This window comes from Lolium perenne, chromosome 4 (genome assembly GCF_019359855.2).
Source record: "Lolium perenne isolate Kyuss_39 chromosome 4, Kyuss_2.0, whole genome shotgun sequence".
NCBI lineage: Eukaryota > Viridiplantae > Streptophyta > Magnoliopsida > Poales > Poaceae > Lolium > Lolium perenne.
Window position 1 is genome coordinate 245,444,034 of NC_067247.2, and position 23,326 is coordinate 245,467,359.

At 43.6% G+C, this 23,326-nt stretch overlaps 2 protein-coding genes and 1 long non-coding RNA gene across 4 annotated transcripts; 1 reads left to right on the forward strand and 2 right to left on the reverse strand.

Annotated features, from left to right (window-relative positions):
• Positions 1-81: 81 nt before the first annotated feature.
• LOC127332388 (uncharacterized) lies at positions 82-917 on the reverse strand. Its single transcript, XR_011743464.1, has 3 exons — positions 498-917; positions 367-422; positions 82-167 (listed from the first exon to the last, which is right to left on the reverse strand). It is a non-coding gene; the product is annotated as an uncharacterized lncRNA (long non-coding RNA).
• Positions 918-7,241: 6,324 nt separating this feature from the next.
• LOC127332386 (protein WEAK CHLOROPLAST MOVEMENT UNDER BLUE LIGHT 1) lies at positions 7,242-11,618 on the forward strand. Of its 2 annotated transcripts, none has more exons than XM_051358679.2 (3): positions 7,242-7,543; positions 8,658-9,360; positions 9,626-11,618. In XM_051358679.2, exons 2-3 carry the CDS (start codon positions 8,833-8,835, stop codon positions 11,429-11,431), a joined length of 2,334 nt encoding a protein of 777 aa, XP_051214639.1. In that variant the 5' UTR covers positions 7,242-7,543; positions 8,658-8,832; the 3' UTR covers positions 11,432-11,618. The 2 variants fall into 2 exon arrangements, with proteins under 2 accessions (XP_051214639.1, XP_051214640.1); XM_051358680.2 differs by having other exon boundaries at positions 8,689-9,360.
• Positions 11,619-13,037: 1,419 nt separating this feature from the next.
• LOC127332387 (probable protein phosphatase 2C 12) lies at positions 13,038-17,551 on the reverse strand. Its single transcript, XM_051358681.2, has 9 exons — positions 16,765-17,551; positions 15,858-16,029; positions 15,442-15,595; positions 15,292-15,355; positions 15,021-15,128; positions 14,725-14,850; positions 14,408-14,640; positions 13,798-14,000; positions 13,038-13,714 (listed from the first exon to the last, which is right to left on the reverse strand). The coding sequence occupies exons 1-9, from the start codon at positions 16,999-17,001 to the stop codon at positions 13,680-13,682; spliced, it is 1,332 nt and encodes a 443-aa protein (XP_051214641.1). The 5' UTR covers positions 17,002-17,551; the 3' UTR covers positions 13,038-13,679.
• Positions 17,552-23,326: the final 5,775 nt, after the last annotated feature.

The window sequence follows — 23,326 nt, forward strand, 5'->3', positions numbered from 1 at the left end:
AAATCTTCTTTTGAGGGCTAAAGCTTCAGCAGCATGGCCCACTGGAAATGCAGTGGCTTATGATCAGCACAAAGCTAAAGGCTTGGATGTCAGTGTATAAGTATGTATGAGTTATGTGTTGCAGACTGGCAGACCGCGGAGAACTCATTAGGCATATGTATATTTACCTATAGTGCATAGAAACCAGAATAAATAACTCAAAGCTAACTTATCTTTTAGGCAATTGCTATCTCGAGCCAAATCCTACCCAAAATGCAAAGGGAAGTAAAGCATGAAAAACAAAGATAAGGGTACATGATAGGATGGTGGCTTCAAGAGGTGGTATTCCAGATAACATACAACTTAACAGACAATAGATAGAAGTACCTAGATGATCAGGTACATGAGGGCAACTCTTTATCAGCAAAAAAAACCCGGCGAGCCTACAACATGACCAAAGTGAATCAGAGTGAGTCATTCCTAATTTCCCAAAAGGAAAATGAAGGAAAGAAATGCACCTTGGAACCTGGAATGCAAGCCAATTTTTCATTCTGCTCTGCTATCCAAATGACTGGTTTCTGATATTTGAATCAGGTATATTAGCAACCTCAAGTGTGGTATTCTTGAGGCCCATAGTGCTATTGAGCTCATATATTAACCACCGCCAACTCATTGCAACAGTGTGGCATGAATTTTAGAAGGGGTATTGGATTTCCTGTAGTAAACTATAACCAGCAGTTCAATAAGATTGCACCGACAGTGAATGAAAACTAAAGTTACAGTTTAAGTCCTACTCAATTTCACAATAGCATAGAAGTGCATGGTTGAAAGCAACCTTTTAAAATCAGTAGGTAAATTAAATGCATACTCCCATACAAAGAAACAATAATTTGAGTACCCGAAATAAGAAGCTGGTAACATGAGCTAAATAAAATAATGAGGCCATGCAGTACTATCTCATATAGTGGCATTTTAGGCCACATGAGCATCCTAATGTTCCAGAAAAAAGATACATTGTCTAGGGAAAAGTATTTAATGTCTAGGTAATGTTCCAGAAAACTATTTAATGCCTAGGTAAGCAATTTTAGGGAAAAGCTCAAAGGACATTCAAGGGGAAATAAAATCAGTTCTTCATTGCTACATATTGCACCATTTTTATGGAACTGTTTTTTAGAATATTACTTTTCAGATCAGGCACCATATTGCACTGCAACACTCATAATTCTCTGTTTGAATACTGCATCCAAATTTTAGTAACGAAGAGCAATAATTTTCAACATGTGAGCATCATTAGACAAGAAACCCAGTTAACAAATATTTGTTTCAACTCTTATTTATCTCAATCACTCATGTTTATTTCAGAACCCAGCTAACAAATATCTATTTATTAGGCAAGCAACCTGGTTAATTCATTGTACACTGCTATACCTGTGGGGCAGTAGTTGGATGGTTTTCCAATCTCTAGCGACATTTCAAAATGTGAAATAGGACCAAACAATGTACTGTGTTACATGCTTTCTTTTCGGCATGAATAAACACTTTAATTCTTCAGATAAAGCATCCAACGGAGGGAATCCAATTGGCTAAATAAATGTATGGAAGAAGGGAGTGCAAAATTGAAGGCATCTGTGCAATTCGCTACCACTGCTGAACTCTCTGCTCTAACTCTGGAACCCCGCACCCATGAAGAAAACAAACCAAGATATCAACCAAAACTGCTAATGGCATAAGCCCAAATGCATAGCATCCACAAGATGCCAAAGCAAAAAAAAAAACACAATAGCTATATTGCCTGATCTGTAACAAAGGAAGTAAGCTTGCCAAGAAATTCAAAAACATATTAATGCCAAAGAAAAATCACACTATGGCATCGAATTGTTTGACTTAAATATACAAAAACAACAACAGCATTATAACTCCCTTGATTATAAAATGTAGCGTGTAGTTGTATTTTGTATGGAAGCATTCTCACCTCAAATGGAGCAAGGGAAAACCATCACAGTTCACGACAGAGGTAGAGCTGCCCAAGAAGGTAACTGCAATACAGCAACTGTAACCTGTACACGAGTAGGTGTTTAAGTCAGCCATCTATCAGTTAGCTTCAGTTCTTTATATTACACGAGTAGTTGTTTCTTAACATCGTGATCATGTTCAACAAGAATCGCAGAACACATATCCAGATGCAAAAAAAATTGACAGTTTCAAGATATTGTGCGAACTCAAGGGCTACGTTATTACGATGTGGGGAATTTACATGCCTGGCTTATGTTGAAATCAAAAAATATGCAAAAAAAAGACAAACCTGAGTTGAGGGAGGATGAGAACCATATACTGTGGTTATTTATTTGCAGTTCTTGCCCAACCTTCGAGGATTCCATAGCCTGACGAGAGGGCGCACATATTTGAGAAATAGCATATGGAGTTGGACAGAGTACATGAGAATAAACATGAAAAGAGAGAAGAGGATGAGCATACCTGGGGCAGCGACGGAGTCCACAAAGGCCAATGGTGGTTGTTGTCGCTCTCGGTGAATCTCCTGGACATCCAAACTCTATCTGTGAAATAAAATAAAATTTGGGAGGAAGGAATTAGAAGGAGTCAGTAAAAATAAAGAGAAGATGATGCTCCCACAGGGAGAGAAGGAGGTCAGCTGCGTCCGCCTCCGTCGCGCTCGTCGGTCATCCTCCACGCCACCGCCCATCTCGTGGAGGCGCGCTAGCACCTGCTCCCGCCCGACACTGCATCATCCAAATCATCCAATATTAGGCCTGACTATGCAACACGATACATGAATCCACCACATAACATTAGACAAATAATGATGATGCAACAAAATCTCTAAATGAGCCACAATCCCGTTATTTCAACTAAATCTAATTCTTATAGTAATCAGGGAGTCATGGACTTTAATTTATAAACTTTAATAATCCAATTCTGCAACCAACCTATCTTCGGAAAATCACCCACTTTATCACATAAGCATTGAGACACAATCCAGCTAAATCTAGAAGAGATAAAATTAGTACCACATGCCACTTTGTGCTCATTAGAGCTGAATATATTCAGCTCACAAGCTTGTAAGCTATGATATAAACTGCATGGACATAAAGGCATTTTTGCATCTAAAGAGAAAAATGGAGCATGTACAGATACAGTTTGATAAGCAATATGATAATATTCAGTTCTTCTTAGAATTAACACAGTTAGACCAGATTGTAGTACTATCATATAAGCCTCCAAAGACGGTACATGTCGACAATAAAATATGGATGGTACTAAGTGTTCACCAAACCATTCATGTTTCCTCAATTGCTATTTTCTCTGCTACCGAGATCAAAGTAAAGAAAACAATTGTATTTAGTCCAGGTGGAACATGCTATTATTATGAGAATAACACACAAGCAGAAGACAAATCCATGAGTATATATGCTCTACATTCTAGTACACGCCTATAAAAATGCTGATGCTTTCTCATCAGGATTTAGGACCTTCTTCCTACATGCTCAATTAAATATTTCTGTTTTCCACGGTTGCATAATGCAGCCTCACACAAAAGTACTACCACTGCAAACTATTCACCCAGATGCCACCATACCTGCAAAATCTCAAGGTCTTTCTTCAACTCGGGTGTGTTGCTCGGCACTGGCATGTCGAACCTGCAAACCGACCGTAAGAACCCATACAAGAAACAATAGCAAGATTCTAAGTCGGTGAAGCATCTCCAGTAGGAACCTGACAGGGAGGTTGAAGAAATCTGGTCAAGGCGGTGACGCACTCTGGCCCTGCTCTACCCATGAAAACACAACAGAAATTATATTATAGGCAGTAAAGTTCAGAATTACAACCAGAACGAGTACAACATGGAGATGCTTCATGGCAGCCCTCATGTAAGCATATGGTCAACAGAAACATGGTGGTATTATTGACCAGAGAAGCTCTTAATGAAGCAAAACACCATACCCGTATAACATGTATAAGCATCATTTAACTTTACGAGTCACAAAATCAAGCCCATTGGTATTTTTCTTAGGTTAGAGCCATGATGACTATCGATCATACCAGATTCAAATCAGGCCAAACACTGTACCAGGCTAATATGTTTCTCATTACGTATTATACATACTATTAAGCACTATCAAGCAAGGCAGTGCCAAAATAATTAAGATGGGTGCTTTTATAAATGCTTTGAAAACCTTGAAACTAACCAAGGATCAAACAACATTTTTATTTAGGTCACAAATATGCCATGACCTCGTCATCTCCACGGCTGACAGGTCGAGTAAACTGGCATACCTCAAGCTGCTGCTCCTGGCCGCAAGGCTGGCAGTGCCAAAATAATTAAGATGGGTGCTTTTATAAATGCTTTGAAAACCTTGAAACTAACCAAGGATCAAACAACATTTTTATTTAGGTCACAAATATGCCATGACCTCGTCATCTCCACGGCTGACAGGTCGAGTAAACTGGCATACCTCAAGCTGCTGCTCCTGGCCGCAAGGCTGATGGGGGATAGGAAGCGCCACAGAAGAGACCGTCGTCGCCATGCTCCGGGTTGGGGTAGAACAGGACACGAATGCTGACACCAGGCCCCTTGTCCCGTGTTGTCCCCTTCTGCTAATTCCCAAGCAAAATAATTCCAGTCTGACAAGCAGATGGAAGTGAATAAAAGTTAGTTTGTGCATATCACTCGGATTCCAGATTTTTACTCAACAAGGTTAGGTGCTACAACATGCTATTGACCAAATACAAGATAAAAATTAAAAATAAATTGAGAAACAAATTTGGCATAACCTACCTCTGAGCAAAATAGGGAGCAAACAATTCAGCAATTGCATGAGCTAGTGCTAGCTGCCCAAAATTTAGGATGCCTAGAGAATATAATTAGGCTAGTGGAACCTCTTAATTAAGCTCTTACCATGATTGCAGCTTTGGCTGCACACCTATGAAACGCCAGCACGCAGAACCAAAACACAACTCAAGCAAACCAACAGAGAAACGACAAACCTGCACCAATAGATCAATAAGTGTTAGAACAGATCCTTTTGCTAAATCTTTTAGTAGTGCATCTACATTCTTGAAGTACATCAACAACCTCCAGATCCATACATCACACTAACAACCTCTAATGCCCTCAACTGCAAAAACAATTATTCAGAGAAAGGGATGGATGGGATGGACGGGATCACAAAATGGAGTCCAGATTTCTAGTGCTCACCAGTGTGTAGCTCCAGATCGACGGCCACTCGTGGATGGGAGGAGGGCGGAGAAGGCGGTTAGCTGCTCATGGCATAACCTACCTCTGAGCAAAATAGGGAGAAACTCCTGCCGCCATTCTTGACGTGGCGTCGCCGCAGCGGCGTTGCCCGGCGGCCACCTCCTCACCGCCGGCCAGCCCCGTCTGCTCGCCGCTCAACTGCGCCGGCGAGCTCTCGGAAGACGACGAGCAACGGTGGTGGCTCCGCCAGGAGGATGCGCGGGGAGGCCGAGGTCGCCGATGCGCGGCGGCCGCCGGTCTCCCAGCTCCTTCCTCTTGAGGCGGCCGCCCCCACTCCGGCCCGTCTCTGTCCGCGACCGTCGCCTCCGGTCGCCGCCGCCACCGCCGCCTCCGGCTGCCGCGGATCCGCCCGCGTCGGCCCGTCCCTGGCCGCGCCCGGCGCCTCCGGTCGCCGCCGCCACCGCCGCCTCCGGTCGTCGCGGATCATCCTGCTTGGGAGGAGGAGAGGCGGCGGCACGGGTTGGGGGAGGAGGCGGCGGCACGGGACGGGAGAGGAGGTGGGGATTGGGGGAGGAGAGACTGGCCCCGTCTTTCTTCAAAAAAAAAAAAAAGAGACTGGCCCCGTCTAGGTTTTCACTGCCCCAGACGAGAAGGGTGACATGAACGAGCATGTGTGGCTGCCTATGACCGGTGGCCCCCGCACGTATAAGGTCCCGTCTGTCATGGACTCGGAAGGACAAGCAAAAGGTGATAAAAAAGCGATAGCATCTAATGGCTGAGGTGAAAAGCGGGAGTGAATCCCTGGCATCCAACGGCCAACGAGCATTTGCCCCTCTCAGACCCTCTGGTTGCCCGGGTAGTCTTTCAACATTTATAGAAGTAATCACTGAGATAAGGGGGCATAAAACCAAGGAGCTGATAGGTACGGAGTTTTCTCATATTCCCCGCAGTGAAGAGGAAAGTGATCCTACCTTAAACCACTATAGGTTGGCGAAGAAACATCCAGACTTAGCAGCCATGGACGCCGGCGCTCGACAGACCATGCCCTGCTCCACCGCTTCCATAAACGCCGGTGACCGGCCATGCTGCGGCTTCCTACCTCCTAACGACGATGAGCATCTGATGGCAAAACCGTTCAGCGGCGTAGAAGCTGCGACCAGATCTAGATCTTGGGTTTAATTTATTTATTTATTGAAAAAAATACCCATGGCGCACCATGACTAGTTACCTGTGGTGGATTTTGTGGTGCGCCACGGCTATCTGCGCTATGTGTGGCGCACCGAACCGTGCGCCACGGGTACCTGTTAAGCGTGGCGTGGTAGACGTGGCACACGATAGCAAAATTCGGTGCGCCACGCCTAACTTTTTTTTTCTAGTAGTGTATGGATCTAATAAGGAAGTAAAAGATAATACTTTTTTTTCCTTGTTTGAACGAGGAATTGTCTAATTATTACATTCCTGGAGCAGCATCCTTTTACATGGAGAAAATGGGAAGCGGGACAAAAGAGCTAAAGCTGTGCACCACGGCTATCTGCGCTATGCTTTGTGTGCGCCACGGCTATCTGCGCTATGCTTTGTGTGCGCCACGGCTATCTGCGCTATGCTTTGTGTGCGCCACGGCTATCTGCGCTATGCTTTGTGTGCGCCACGGCTATCTGCGCTATGCCCGTGCACCACGGGGACCTGTTAGGCGTGGCGTGGTACACGTGGCGCACGGTGGCAAATTTCGGTGCGCCATGCCTAGCCATTTTTTTCTAGTAGTGTATGGATCTAAGGAAAGTAGAAGATATACTAGTTTTTTTTTCCTTGTTTGAACGAGGAATTGTCGAATTATTAGATGAACTAATTCCTGGAGCAACATCCCTTTTACATGGAGAAGGTGGCGGGACAAAAGAGCTAAAGCTGTCGCCGTCGCTGTCGTTTGGCGGCCCACAATAGTCTTAGCTAGCATCTCGGTTCTCCCAATGGCGTTTGGCGGCAATAATATGGGAGGTTTTAGCAAAGCAGAGGGTGCCCCGCGCAAAAACTCCACCAAATCCCATCCTAATCCGCCGCTGCTACGTAATCACTATAGCCCCAGGACCAAGCGGGACGGCGACGAGGAGTGCGCAGTGACGCGGGCTACACCGTAGCACCCCAGCTCCAAGCAAAGCCACCACCCGGTCCCGGTCTCGGGTCTCCCCTCCAGAAAAAGAGAGCACACAGCGCAAAGCAGAGCAATTCAAAGAAGAAAAGAGAAGGGGGACGACGGAAAGGGAGAAGAAGAAGAAGAAGAAGAAGAAGAAGAAGAAGAAGAAGAAGAAGAAGAAAGGAGGTCGCGAGGAGTTCATCCATTCATCCCGCTGCCGGGTAAAGTTCATCGTACCTTCCTTTGTTCCTGCTGCTAAATTCATCCGCTCAGGCCCGGAGCTCGGTTCAAAACCTGGAGCTTGTGCGAGTTCAGGCGGATTTTCCCCTGACATGGATTCGGGCTTGTGGAAGTTCTTCGTGGGGGATTCCGAGGGTTCTACGCGGTTTTTTTTTCTGGGTTTTAATTTTCGGGTCAATGAGTGTCCCTTTCGTTGATCAAATCAACAGGCATGCACAAGGCTGACTAACTTCTCTTGGTTTGGAATTGATATAGTAGCAGCCAGAGCGAGGTAGTTTCCATTTAGTAATATACTGATGGATATCTGCAGGGATGTAAGCTTGCATCCTATGTCCGAGCAAGACATATACTTTGGCAAAGACAAAATTGTTCTCTTTGGGAACCCAGAAGACACTCCATGGATATCACCGGTTGTGTGGTCCTTGATTGTTTAATTGGCGATTAAGACAATGCCAGGACATGAACTTGAGATAGCTGGTCCTTGGTTAGTGATGATGTTTCCTAAGCTTTCATAAGAAGTATGATTTTAGGATAAAATATTGTAAATTCGTTGCCTTTTCCTTTCTAAAATAACAATAGCTACGTGCCTATATGGAAATCGTCCGTAAGGTTAGGTGGCACAGTTGCTGAATTATAGTTGCTTTGCAAAGGACAATCCATGAGCAGAGGACGGGCACTGCCCCATTTCGAAAAAAAAAGGACAATCCATGTCAATGCTTAATGATCATGGCTCTTGTGCTTGCTATTATGGTGGCATGCCTCCACTGCACAAGGGTGTTCATCGATGGCGACATGACAAAGACATGAAAACCGGGCTGACTTTCAGAATATGAGCAAATGCAAACCAGCTTGAATTTGTTGTCCTAGCTTATCTTGTTCCGTAATGTGGAGGATTGCATGTGTGCTGTGCTTTTCGGTTAATCTGAATACCACCCAGCAGGCCAGCAAATTCGTATTCCCTTAAACTCCTCTACTTATTTGGCTCTCAAACATAAAGCCGAGCAAGTGCCTCATGGGTTGGTCTTAAATTAAAAACTCACTCTGCTTAATTCTATTTGTACTTATGATAAAGCTCACGACTTCACCTTCTCTAAGCTGGCCCTCTTTCTGTTCGAAATTTGTACAGGATAAAATCTTGTGAAAGGCATAAGCATCGGGAGTGGAATAGACTAATCCTGCTGAACAAAAGAACCCAAGAGAGAATCTGCTCTGAATTCATCTTTACCTACAACGGAGGGACTTCTCCAGAGTCAGCGATATCTCCGCTATTATGGAAGCCCTCGATAGCATGCATCACAGCAATGCAAGCATACAGCAAGCCGAAAAGCCGGCATCAGTTCCTCCTGAGAGTCAAGACCAATCCTCGGTAATTCAAGAAAAGTTACCTCACAACTTGACAGAGCACCAGGACTTGAAGAATCATATAGGTCATACCGTACCTGCATCACCAGAAACGTTCTCCCAGTTGGATCAAGTTCAAGTATCCAGCGGTTCATCGAACGGCAAGATAGATCTTGCTACTTCAGCAAATAAGACTGAAGAAAACAATACATCTGAGAATGGTTCATCCGGTCAGAGTACTCTGGTAACAACTGAAACAAAATCTAACGGGGACAACATAGATCATCACAAGAACATTGCTGCCATCCCAAATGAGAAAGCAGAAACTGAAAGTAAGTCTGAAAGGCCATACAGAGGTCTTGTTGACACTGCTGCACCATTTGAGTCTGTTAGAGAGGCTGTCACCAAGTTCGGAGGAATTGTTGATTGGAAAGCATACAGAACTCATACGTTGGAGGTAATGCTACTTTACTAGCACTGCATATGGATGTTCTGGACAAGAATTAAAACATAAAAGAAAAGTGCACATGGAACCATGGTAAAATGTGTACATTTATTTTGCTTTATATGTATTTGCATCCCACAACAGAAATGTGCTCTCTCTTTTTGGACAAACAGTAGGGACACAGAATATGTTCCATTCATGATGTTACGTAACACACTCAAATTTTAATCGTGCAGATTACTACCTACTATCATTAAAGAACTTTGTTTATATGCAGAGACGCAGGGCAGTGCAACTTGAACTTCAGAAAGTTCAGCAAGATATCCCACAACTCAAAGAGGATTCAGAAAATGCCGAGATGGCAAGGACACAAGTGGTTGAGGAGCTAGAGAGAACTAAAAGACTTATAGAGGAGCTGAAGCACAAGCTGGAAAAAGCAGAGATTGAACTGGACCAATCAAAGCAGGACTCTGAACTTGCACAGCTTAGGGCACAAGAAATAGAACATGGGATTGATGATGGAGCTAGTGTAATAGCCCAAACCCAGTTGGCAGTTGCGAAAGAAAGAAATCAAAAGGCCGTTGAGGAACTGAAGTTGGTGAAGGAGGAATCAAGATCAACACGTGAACAGTATACTACCTTAGTAAGAGAAAGCGGCGTTGCAATCAAACGAGCAGATGAAATTGCTTCTGCTGCGAAGGAAACTGAGAAGCGAGTCGAGGAACTCACTTTAGAACTAATCGCATCCAAAGAAATGCTCGAGTCGGCCCATGCCGCACATCATGAAGCAGAAGAACACAGACTTGGAGCAGCTTTGGCAAAAGAGCAGGATTGCCTGGCCTGGGAGAGAGAGTTACAGCAGGCACAAGAGGAACTACGGCAACTCAATGAACAACTCCTATCCAAAACTTCTGTGGAATCCAAGCTTGTTGAAAATACCCGCAGTCTACTTAGCCTCAATGCTGATATGGCCGCCTATATGGAAAGCAAATCAAGTGAAGAAGTTGGAGCAGTTCACGAGAATGGTTCTGATGAAGCTAAAGAAATCAGTAGGTCAATCCAGCAAGCTCTAGCATCAGCAAGAAAGGAGCTTGAGGATGTTAGAGGAAACATAGAGAAAACCAAAAATGAAGCCAACTTAGTACGAGTTGCTGCAGAATCACTCAATTCAGAGCTAGATAAGGAGAAAGCTTCACTTGTTGCATTGCAACAGAGGGAGAGTATGGCATCTATAACAGTTTCTTCTCTAGAAGCTGAGCTCAACAGAACAAAACAGGAGATAGAAATGCTATACACCAACGAAGCAGAATGCCGAAGAAAAATGGTAGAGATTCCAAAGATGTTGCAGCAAGCGGCCCACGAAGCAGATGATGCTAAGGTGGCAGCTCAATCAGCACAAGAAGAACTGAGAAAAACCAAGGAAGAAGCCGAGCAAACAAAGGCTGCTGCCACAACTGCAGAAATAAGGTTACGGGCAGCTTTGAAAGAAATTGAGGCGTCTAAGGCATCTGAGAGGCTAGCACTAGTGGCAGCTCAAGCATTGCAAGAGAGTGAGGAGGCAAGAAGTGTTGAAGATTCTCCTAGAGGAGTGACAATTCCAGTAAGCGACTACTATGCACTTAGCAAGAGGGTTCATGAAGCTGAAGAGCTCGCCAACAAGAGGGTGGAGGCAGCGTTGGCGCAAATAGAGTTGGCAAAAGAATCGGAATCAAGAAGCCTGGAGAGACTACATGAAGTGTCCAGGGAGATGGGCCAAAAGAAGGATGCTCTCAAAATCGCGTCACAGAGGGCTGACAGCGCAAAGGAGGGGAAACTTAATGCCGAGCAGCAGTTGAGAAAATGGAGATCTGAACAAGCACAGGTTCGGAAAGCTCATGAAGCTGCAAAACATGCAGTTAATCCTTTGAGTGCTGAACACAAGGCCTCTTACCAGGGAGATAAGGAAGTTCTTACTGAATCAAAATTGCACATGTCAGATAACAGCAGGGATGGATTTGTTTCAGAAAAGAAGGTACAGAAGAAGAAATCATTCTTCCCGCAAATGTTTAACCTTTGGTTTAGAAAGGCACAGACACAAACATAGAGTTGGTCATATGTACAGATGTATCTTGCTTTACGTGTGCAGCGTAAAATTGTAAATGGTGTAATAAGTCAATAAATTGGTTTTCCAGAACCTTAGAATTTGTTGAAAGACACCACACAGTAGGGTGTACCGTTTGTTTTGTATGATTTCGGAAATTTATTGGTACTTAAACCCTTTCTATATTTAACATGAATGGATTGGGGTCTTACTATGCCATCAGTATTATAATGGACATTTCTGTCTAACCAAAGAAAGGAGGCTGAGAAGAGGCAAGATCCAGCAAATTAGGACAAAATAAGTGACAGTCACTTCAGAATGATGGGTACATTCATTGAACATGGTTTACAGCAGGTTTCCCTGAAGAAACACAGCTTTGCTCACACAAGTGGAAAAATACATGTCACAGCAATAACAGAAAATACTTCTGTAAAAGATAAATAAGTACTGGGTAAAAAACAAAAGATCATCCTTACCCTGTAGGTCTGCAACACTAAGATCCAAATCCAAAATAATCTACTACCCAACGAATTTGATGTTTATTCAGTAAGCATCAACACATTTTATGCGGTTGCGTTCTTAGAAAGGATCAACAGAAATATCAATCATTAAAAAGTGCAAAAGTGACACAGGTACAAATTCACTGTGGAACTTAGGGTAGGAAGAATATCATTATAGCCAAGGGCTTGATGTATATGAAAGACAAATTTTGCATGTTAAGAGTATTTTATGCGAAAACATGAAAAAGGAGGAAACTTTTATTGCATTGTATTTACTGCATGGACCCACAGGAGTTGTAGGCTATTCCAATACGAAGAAAACGCCTATAGCAACATGTCCCCTATTCACTAGAAACTGTTGTACCAGCTGAAGGTAAAATAAACTAAATTGGACGGGGATTCTTGACAGCATATCTTAGTATCTTCGTGAAAAGGGACATTCAGAGAACTTCAGTATGGACGAATTAATTCAGGAGCTCTGATTTACCAAAAAGGAAAATAGAAAAACTATGATATTGGTATGGGTCCAAACAGGTAACCACACTTGGAAACTTAGGACAAAGCAAATTTTTAAATGCTAACTTTTTAATAAGTCTACAAAGGCATTATAACCCCATAAAATTAAGTTCATTACAAGAAAAAAAGACCATTAGGTACAAGATAAAAAAATCCAGATTAATTCAAAACTTAGGAAATTATCATTTTGAATTCAAGAAATAAGGTACATAAGTTCTTTTTCGACCTTAAACATCAGGAATGGCTCCTGCTACATAAATACTAAGGAATGAAGTTACAAATGATTCAGATAAACAGTATGCAATGCACACAAATTTGATAGATCTGATGTTAAAGAACCCATCATTTATTTATTGTTCAAATAATTATGCCGTGTCTACTGTTCAATATAATTCTGGTATCCCTTTGAGGTGCCAACTGGCAAGTGCTTCTTTCATTCTTCCTTTCTTTTTTGAGCATGTTCATTCACAGCTTGAAGAACACAATTAGGCTATATGTAAAAGAAGCTTAAGGAATCTCCTTTCCAAGATAAGAATGATAAGCGCCAAATGTAAGCGCAAACTTTAGAATTATAAACCAAATACTAACCGATGTACAAAAAGAAGGTTAAACTTCCATTAGAAGGAAAAAAATATTCGTTAGAAATTGTGAGCACTGTGATACAACTGTAGAATTGTGGTAAGAATAAAAAAAAAAATGTCAGTTTTGGGCCTCGTGGCTATGCGCAACAACGAACAAAAGGCGCACACTAAGGAAAATGATCATACTAGAAGAATTGACAAGAGAAAAATCAGAGTCCGGAAAATAGTCACTTATCACACAGAATGGGAAAAGTCTAGGTTCAAGCTAAAAAGGGCTCCATGACCGGTATTAACAAATGAACCCAGTCTGAGTTCTTGGAGACTTGCTAATGAGTGTCAAGGACGCATATACACACCTTAAGACCACTGGTTCATCTGAACCTAGGGATCTATTCTGGTTTCTTCACAAAAAGAGGCACCTTCAAAAAATAAATGTGGTGCTTTATAGGAATGACGCCACAAATCTTTATCATCTGTACCGGCATCCAATTCATCTTCCAATTTGAGATGAATTAGTAGATCCTTAATTCCTTAGTCTGTTTACCAGTGGTTGGATGACGATAGACGATCTTGACAAATATGCTTCATTTGCCAGTGCTGTTGTTAGTGATATTAGCTTGTATGAACTTTAGTATACAAAACCGTCGATGAAGGCTACTTGGGCACAAGTTGGACTGTAGATTGGGAACCTGGAAATAAGAATCAATCAAGATTCAGCCCCTATTGTCATCATGTAAAAGTATTTTAAGCACGTGGTTAAAGACATCCATACTTGTCGAATGCAGCTTCCCTTCCATTGCCACCTTTTTCGCTTGGCAGGATGAACAGAGAAAAGGACCGCCCCAGGGGTCAACCCGTGAATGCTTCGGCATGTTGCCATGAACAGAGACACCCTCACCAGGCTTCATCTCCAATTGACAGACTGCACAATCATGCAGTTTGAACATATTTCCAGCTGGATAATTCATATTCAACCTGGGAACCAGTTAAAAATGGTTTAGTCTGTGATTTGTGCAATCATATGCATATATGTATATCCCATGCACACATCTTATAGCCGAAAATAATCATAAAGTATATGATTCAGAATGAATAAGGACAAAAACATTGTTGAATATGCGGGAAAAATATATTTTCAACAAGTGCGATCGTTCAGAAAGAAGAGAGATGCTTTATCTCACCAGAATAACGTGACAAATATCACCTACATCTAACAAGGAAAGTACCATGACGCGCTTGCAACTGACAAGTGACACTGGCACTTAAAGGACGTCTATGATACTTATATGCCTAACCATAATACAGGATACTGATACATGTTGCCAGTATGTCCTTTAAATGACAAATTCCAAATGTCCCCAGCGTATTACAGAAATGCTAACCTCTGAGCAAGCATTGCAGAGCCCTCTTCGTAGAGTTCCTCCACAACATCGGGTTCAAAACACCCATTGTCTGTCTGTTCTTCAGACAATTCATCAGAGGGTCTCCGCCGGAATAAAGCTATGATGCCCCCTTTCCCATGCTTCTTTATCGGTGGGCTTAGCTTTTCTGGAGGTAATATGTCGACTACTATGCAAGTAGTATCATCTTTTAGTCCCTTTGAGCTCACAGCTTCCTACATAAGATCATGACTCGTAAGCATACCAAGATATGCACTACCAGGAACTGATACACCTGGGATGTACAAATGTTTCAGTACCTTAACAATTCGATTTGCAGCAGCTTCAGCTGGCAGCCCCCTTGTGTAGTTCAAAGCTTCTTGAAAGCTCAGTGCATCCCACACACCATCACTAGCAATGACAAGCCGCCCTCCGGCATTAGACAACTGCAATAAGTTTTGATGCATCAGATCTCAGATATATTATGATTAAGAAGTGCAGGTTTAATGGTTTATAAATTAGCCGTTTTATTATTGGCATCAAATATAATCTAATGACACGCAGAATCTTTTCCACTAGTGGTTCTGATATGAAAAAAAGTATGTGGATTTCATACCTTTACTTGCTTCACATGTGGGACAGGAACTATAAATTCTCCAACATCGGTATCACCAATTGACCTTGATAAACACAATCCACCTGGCCAGCATCTGAGTGGACCGATCTGAATAATGATTCAAGAGGAAAAAAACTGAATTAAAAATAATCACTGAAACTACATCTACAGTAGGGTATACCAAATTGGAAGAAAGAAGTATCTATTAACTTGGTAGTAGATGGTTGTTAATCTGGTAGCTGAAAAACATACACAAACTAAAAGAACATACCCCAGCACCTCCAGCAATATTTATTCTCCCAACTTCACCACCGCTTGCAGTTACACGCTCCACCCTGTAGCCATGGACCATATTTTAATCACAAAGCTAATGAAGCCTGGATGTTTATAGAAAAATGGAATTCTGGATGTATGCACATACTCCTCCTCATTGGCATCCAAGCGGTGATCAGCAGATAAAGAGTATACTGAACCTTCAGCAGATTCTAGAATACAGCGTGAATCACCAACTGATGCTACTGTGACAACCCATCCATCTATTATAACAAAGGTCACTGTGGTCCCTGATCGTGCAGCTGAAAACAATATAACAGCCAGTTTACAATTTACACCGCCAAAGAACAATACTGAGGGTAGCATGTAATATATGTGGCAAACACTGATACAGTATTTTTTTTATAGACACACAGACATTGAGAACTACTATACTATGGATGATAAATATGTGTAACTGGCATGCTATTAAAAAAATCCGCATAAAAACTGTAATAAAGATGATGCGCACATATCATCCTGGTAGTAGTGTTTACAAACTTATAGCTAATGAAAGAATTATACCTTTTGTTTGGAAGTCCTTATCTGTCTTAACAAACCCTGCCACTAGTGCCCTTGGCAGTGCAGCTGTCCACTCCTCACTTGTAAGATTTGGAGGAATAGCAGCTAACACATTGTTTGAGAGATTCTCTCTCGTGTATATGGCAGCTGCAGGTCCATTGTGGCCATCGAAAATCTTCAGGGAAGAAGGCAGAATAATAGTTCAAGTCAGACTAGCCACCACTTCAGTTGGTGAAAGGAACATTTAAAAGTAGGCGGCGCTATTGTCTTAACAGTAAACGCATAATGTAACACTGGATTGTTACAATAATAATCCATTGTGAATTGAGCTTACCATTATTGTATGTCAAAGGACCATGTTGAGTTGATATACAAAATTTACTACTAGGGCCCTATTCACATTTTGCAACTGCTGGAAGGGGGAAAGATCCAACACAGCTAGGACGTTTGATTTGAATATACCTAGGCTCGATAATCCTCTGACCACCCAAATGACAGACTTAAAACAATTAGTATTAAGCTGACATATGTCCCCATGTGCCTAGATGCAAACAGACCGCAAAATAAGGCCTATCAATCATGCACCTCTATGCAGAAGATAAATAATACGCCGCAGCAAGCACAGAGTTTCATGGACCAAAGCTTTTTTTAAAGGGTCGAGAGATTGTGATTTGGACATATTCACAGTAACACATTCTAGGTTGTGAAAGATGAAGAAGCCACATGATTCATGGATTTAAAGTCATGGCAGTTTAGCTCTAGTTAGGATGTATATGACGATTGAACTGCTTACAGAATCAATGTCACTGGCAATTATATCAAAACAAATAGTCGACAAACTGAACGAGAACAGTATGGCAAACACATGAATGGTACTGCAGAAGTGAGAGCACAGGCATGGAGACATTACCGCAAACACGGAGATGGTGTCGTCGTCGCCTGCACTGTCACCGGCACCCTCGCCCGGCGTGCGGCGGCACTTGGGCACGAGGAGCGTGAAGTCCTCCCCTTTCTTGCTCTTGTTGGCCTCCCCGGAGAGGATGTCCGGCTTCTCCACCCTCTGGTTGCACAGCTCTCGCTTCAGGAGCACGGCCAGGGGCACGCCTGAACCATCTGCCACGGCGTGCAACTCCATGGGGTTGAACATCCAAACTTCCCACACCCCAAATTCTTCAACTCCAAGAGATTGGACGGAGCTGATCTACAGCAGCGGCGAAACGGCCCCGAAATCGAGCATGCGGAGACACAAGAAGAAAATGGATCGACCAAGAAATTTGGCCCTACTCAAGAAACCGCGACTGTAGGAGAAGAGCGGCGAATCCCGATGGCCAATTACCCTAACGCGGCATGGATCCCAGACTAAGCGGCTTGGGCAAGAAGCAGCGGGAGCATTGACCAGAATCAGATGGATTCGCTCCAAAAGCCGCAGAACCTGGGACAAGAAAACCGCCGCTACTTATTCTGCGGAGGGGGGCGGGGAGAATGCGATTGGGCAGAGCAGAGTCGGAGTGGGAGGCAGCGAATGCGATGAGGAGGAGGGAGGAGAGATTTGAGGGGATCGGAAGGGAAGCTCGGGACGGATTAAGAATGGTGGGATGGATTAGCTGGAGGGGGAAGGGAGGAATTAGTTAAAGCCGTTATTGGAAGGGCGAACGGCTTAACGTGCGCGCCAGGAAGGGCACGCAGGATCGAGCTGTCCATTTAATTTTCTGGGTTACCTGTAAGGTTTCTTCCTTATCTAGTCTCCCTCTGCAAAAAAATTCTTAGAAATGCAGATGGGTGTAGCTGGTTTAGAAGAAGAAATCAGTCAGCTGTTGTAATACATGTCGACAACGTTGTACTACGAGTACATATCTTGGAACACATCCTGCAGATTTCGTTGTTGGTTTTACACGCGATTTTTGTTTCATGTTCAGTTTAAATTTTAGAGTCACTCCTTGTCCTTAGATTTGGCTTGGTCACATTTATCTTTTAATAGTTTCATGTGATTCAAATCAATTGACTGACACAATGACACAATCTGTTGGAATAGTAAGCGTTTTTAGATTAAGTATAAGTATCTGGAAAATGAACTTCAAAGGTACACTAACAAAATGGATCACATTAGGCAAACTAGAGTTAGGACAACCTGCATAGGGAGGTACATGCCCTGCCGCTTTCCACCCTTGAGGACTCGATCTCGTGGTGCTTAGAGCCTTCTAGGTTGTTCTCCGCTATATCGGTCTATCTGGCTCTGTCGCAGGGAGTGATTGTGACATGTTTCAAGGAAATTTGGTTGACTCGTTTACCAGTGGCGGACGAATTGAAGGGGGCACACCTCAAAAAAAAAATTTTGCGCCTCTCAGATTGTGAAAAAGTTTTCTAAATGAAGTAATGAACAATATATAAGACAAATTTTCAATATCACTCTCGATATTGGATCCGACCGGAGGTACGGAATCAAGGTACGCCAACAAAATCCCGCCATCTTTGGTTTATTCATCATCTACGACCAATCAGTGTTGAAGAAGATGCAATCTTTTTTTATTCTTATTTCGCGAAAAGTAACTCAATTTGGCCATTCATCTTTATTTCTACACAACTGAAATATTCAAACATATAAGTGACTTCATTTCTACAAGTGTCAAACTACTAATTTTAATATTAGCATAGAAAATAGCTAAATAGCAGGGGCAATTTTATGTCTTAAATACTTAACTATAACAAATGAAAATAGCCTCAGTCAATGGTTAATGGCGAGCAGCGGACGCGTACATGCTGCCGGATGCTGGACTGCTGGAGCGCAACGCTGTGACCCGGGCCGTGTGGCGGCCGGCGGGAATAGGCAGGGACTAGCCGGGGAGAGCACCGGCCGGCGGGAAAAGCGGCGGCCGGCGGGGAGGGCGGCCGCAGATGGAGTCTGGGAAGCGCTGGGCGGACAGCGGCCGCCGGAGAGGCAGAGGGCGTCAAGGAGTTCCGGGAGAGGGGCGAGCGGCGATGGCACCGGGGCAGCGGGGAATCGTGTGAATGGTCCTGAATCAAAGTCGTGACTGGTTTCGTGGTTCGTGAGTTCGTGACCTCATCTCTCGCTGTGAAGGAACTGAGATTGGGCTTACTAGGCTTTTTTTCTCAGGGGTCACCCCCCCCCCCCCCCGCTAGGTACGCCCATGTCGTGTACCACCAAAGATTAAGATCTTTCTTTGGAAACTCATCAGGGACATACTTCCCTTTGGTGAGCAGGTTGCTAGGAAGTAGGGCCCTCCAATGGGCTCTGCTCCCTTTGCCATGAGTTAGAAGATTGTAATCACATTTTCTTCTCATGCCTCATGGCCCGGGTCATGTGGGCTGGAGTTAGAGAACTTCTACATTATGATTGGAACCCTGCAGGGTATGTAACTTTCTTGCGCTATCCCAAGGCCTCTTCAACCCCTTTCGTAGGCTAGTTTAGTTTACCTTCGCAGCCCGATGCTGGACTCTATGGAATGTGTGCCATACAAACTAACTATTGAAGGCAACTTGATTGGGAACCTGGCCAAGGTCTTCTATGAAATACTTATCTATATGCACCCTTGGAGGTTCTAGTCAGACGGAGAAACATGGCTATTGTGGGTATACTTTATAGGTGTACCATCGACAGTATCTAGATCCGGTAAACCCGAGTGATTCACATATGGTGGTGGTAGCATATGGCCCACCGAGCGGCTTAGTTGTTGTTGACTGAAGATAAAAGATACATCCCAGTTGCTGGTTTAGAAGGAGAAATCACTCAGCCTGTAATACATGTCGACAACGTTGTACTAAGAGTAAATATCTTAGAACATATCGTGCAGATTTCATTGTTTTACACGCGTTTTTGTTTCATGTTCAGTCTAACATGCACAGAGAACGTCCAATAACTTATTGGCTACCGTACGGAGTATTTGAAACACGGGAAAGAAGTACCACTCAGGTAATATTTCCAAAGGAGTTGCAATAAAAAAAAATTAGAGTCACTCCTTGTCCTTAGATTTGGCTTGATCACATTTATCTTTTAATAATTTCATGTGATTCAAATCGATTGACGGACACAATGATACAATCTGTTGGAATAGTAAGCGTATTTAGATTAAGTATAAGTATCCGGAAAACGAAAAAGGTGCACCACCAAAATGGATCACATTAGGGAAACTAGAGTTGGGAGATGAGCCTAGTAGCATCCGCCTAGACCAGGGCGTAACCCACACACCACCGCCAGAAACCTCACCGTCGCCGGCTCCCCTTGCCGCGGTGGGCCTAGACACCGAAGGCGCCCTGGCGGATGGTTGCCGAAGATCGTCGCCGAAGCTGCTGGGGCAGTGAAGGACGTCACGTCGTCGAACAACGGCTAGGGCGGTGCCCCTAGCTGGGGTGGTGGCGGAGGTCGTCCACGCGGCACGACCGGCGGGTCTGGGGTCGGCTAGGGGCTTTAGATTTCATATAGGTGTTGGCCGACTCCTCATTCTCTCCTTGCTGCGTGGTTCGGTCGGATCCGTCGATGACCACCCCTATTCTGCCTTCTTCTTCTGCGATGCTGGCCTTCCGCCGGTGGGGATCGGAGCAGCAGATCCAACAAGGTGACGACAGGTGGCATGGGGGCTACTGGTGCAACTTTGAATAAAGGTGGTTGCCCTAGGGTTCCAACTCACACCAAGATGATGATTTGTTGGATGCAATGCAAGTCCCCATCGATCTGGCTGTAGTGGCTTGTTTCGGAAGGCTTCACCGAAGAACTTCATTGGACGATTTATGCTTGGAGATTGTTGGATTTGGGTGGGATTCGGTTGTGCGCACCCGTTTTTTTCTCTGTCCGTTTGGTTCCAGAAGGAGCGTTGCGAAGCTTTGTTGGTTGTTACCATCATGGAGCATCCTTTAGCGTTCTATGGTGAAGTCGGTAGACGGGGAATGTCATTGAGGTCGGAATCTAAGGACTAGCTATGGCGGTTCCAATATTTATAGCGACGAGGAATTGGCTTGGTGATTTGTGACTTGGAGCATCAGCATCGTAAATGGGGGCGTCAGCACAAGAGAAATTAAAAGTCTTACCTCTCAGGGTGAAAATTCAAGGTCTGGCCTTAATTGATTGTGCATGGCAATGACGTTGTTGAAGGCATTGTTTTGCGACTGAGGACTTTCTCCAGGGCGAAAACCTAAGATCTTTGATCGGGCGACGACGGCTCTTGGAGAGGTTGGACTTCTGGTGTTGTCTTGGTGGTGTTAGTGTTGCTACTACAAGAAAGTAATCACTATAGCGGGACTTTTCTTTTATTTAAATTCTTTTTTTTAGTTTTGTGCATCCATATTGTCAATAGGTCAATGTGTTGTTGCAGAGGCTGGGTGTAATTTGTATCTTTACGATATTAATATATACTGTTTGTCGAAAAAGGAAAACTAGAGTTATTTATTTGTCTTATAGGATTTTATCATCTAGTTGGGTTTTACTTAATTTTTAATCCTCTCTAAATCTCTAGTTGACATCTTTGATCCTTCAATGGGTGATCAGAACCAAGAAATCTTTATTGATGATTTATCACCTAAAGAATGAAGAGTAAGTATGGGAAACAAACTTGATAAGGCTACTAAAAGCAAAGTCGTCGGGGAGTTTCTAGCCCGGATGGGTGACTGAGAGTTTGAGCAACTCAAAAATGAGTCGTGGAAAAAGCCATGGACTATTCAAGTGTTCCCCACAACTGACTGCCACCTCCATCCACAAGTTTGCATATTCACAATCTCAGCCCGACAACTATGAGTTAGATGGCAATAATATGCTCATTGGAAAATTTCAATCATGTATCATCTTAAAAGTGTACACCTCCAACTTTGGGAACTAACCTCACATATGTTGAAGAAAGTGACAACCAAATCCATTCGCAAGCCGTCAACATGCTTGAAAGGGTCATGTACCCTAAGATCTTCCCTTTAATCATTCTATGTGAGACCGCCAAAGAAATTTCGGATGAGCTCGAAGTCAACCATGAAGGAAACTCAAGCATTTACTGGTCAAAACTTCCGAGGTTAAGTAGTAAGATGAACTTATTCACCATGGAATATGAAAATACATCCCAACATATGTATTCAAGACTCAATAAGATCGTTGTTGGGATAAAAGGGCTTGGAGACCCAAAAAAAGTGTGGAGGATCCCTATGTTGTGGTCGAGTTACTTGAAGCAATCTCCAACGCCCAACCAAGCACGGTCTTACATGTCTAAGAAAGGATTGACTACGTCCACCCTCACCTCAAATGATGTTTTATCCTTGCTTGCCACCGATTAAAATATGGTTTAAGACCGTCTAGAATATGCCAGACACTTGACAGTTGAACAAGAAGAGTAATAATCTTGCACTCAAGGCAAAGAAGGTGCAAGCTTAAGAGTCAAGTGAAGACGGTGAAGAAGATGGTTAAGAGAGATTTCACACCTAACCATGGGTGTCCCTGATATAAATAGGCTAGCCATGAGATTGGAAAGTTTTTGCAACCCTTATTCTCATGATTCCCCGTGGATTTGCACCCAATATGTGCTCCAAGAATTAAGGTTGGTTATGTGGGTTAGTTTCTCTTAACCCCTTTTCAGATATATCCTGATCTTTGATTCTTCATTTGCGCATCGCCAATGAAAGAATGGATGCCCACACGGGGTGTAGCATCAACATGTAGAAACATCATGTTCTCCCTGATATGTCCATTTTGCATCACTATTTTATATCATAATTTACTGTTATTCATTTACATATTTCATATTTAGAGATGATACTTATGTTATTTCACATGTTTTGCATGTTTCATGATTATTGGAGAATTACTCACCGGAGTCAGGATTCTGCTGGAAAAAGCACCGTCAGGATACAATATTTCTAAAGATCAACAATTGACAGAAAATATACCGAAGTTCTTATTTTTCCAGAAGACGGAGCCAGCCAAAAGGGGAGGCCGAGGAGGGCCGCCATGGGCCCTCCCCATAGGCCGGCGCGGCCACCAGGCCAGGCGCGCCGCCACGTGGGGAGGGGGCCCACGACCCCCCTCGGCCATCTTCCTTTCGCGTACTTCATCTACCCGAAACCCTAAGGTGCCGGGGAGCATCGAGAAGAGACACAGCCGCCTCTGCGGGGCGGAAAACACCAGAGAGAAAAGACCTCTCCGGCAGGCTGAAATCCGCCTGGGAAATTCCCTCCCGGAGGGGGAAATCGTCGCCATCGTCACCGTCATCGAGCTGGACTTCATTGGGATCATCATCATCATCATCTCCACCACCGACATCGTCATCTCCACTGCTGCACCTCGTCTCCGCTGTAACATCTAGGGTTGAATCTTGATTATTTCATAGGGGAAACTCTCCCGGTGTTGATTACTCCTTGTTATTGATGCTATTGAGTGAAACCATTGAACCAAGGTTTATGTTCAGATTGTTATTCATCATCATATCACCTCTGATCATGTTCCATATGATGTCTTGTGAGTAGTTCGTTTAGTTCTTGAGGAC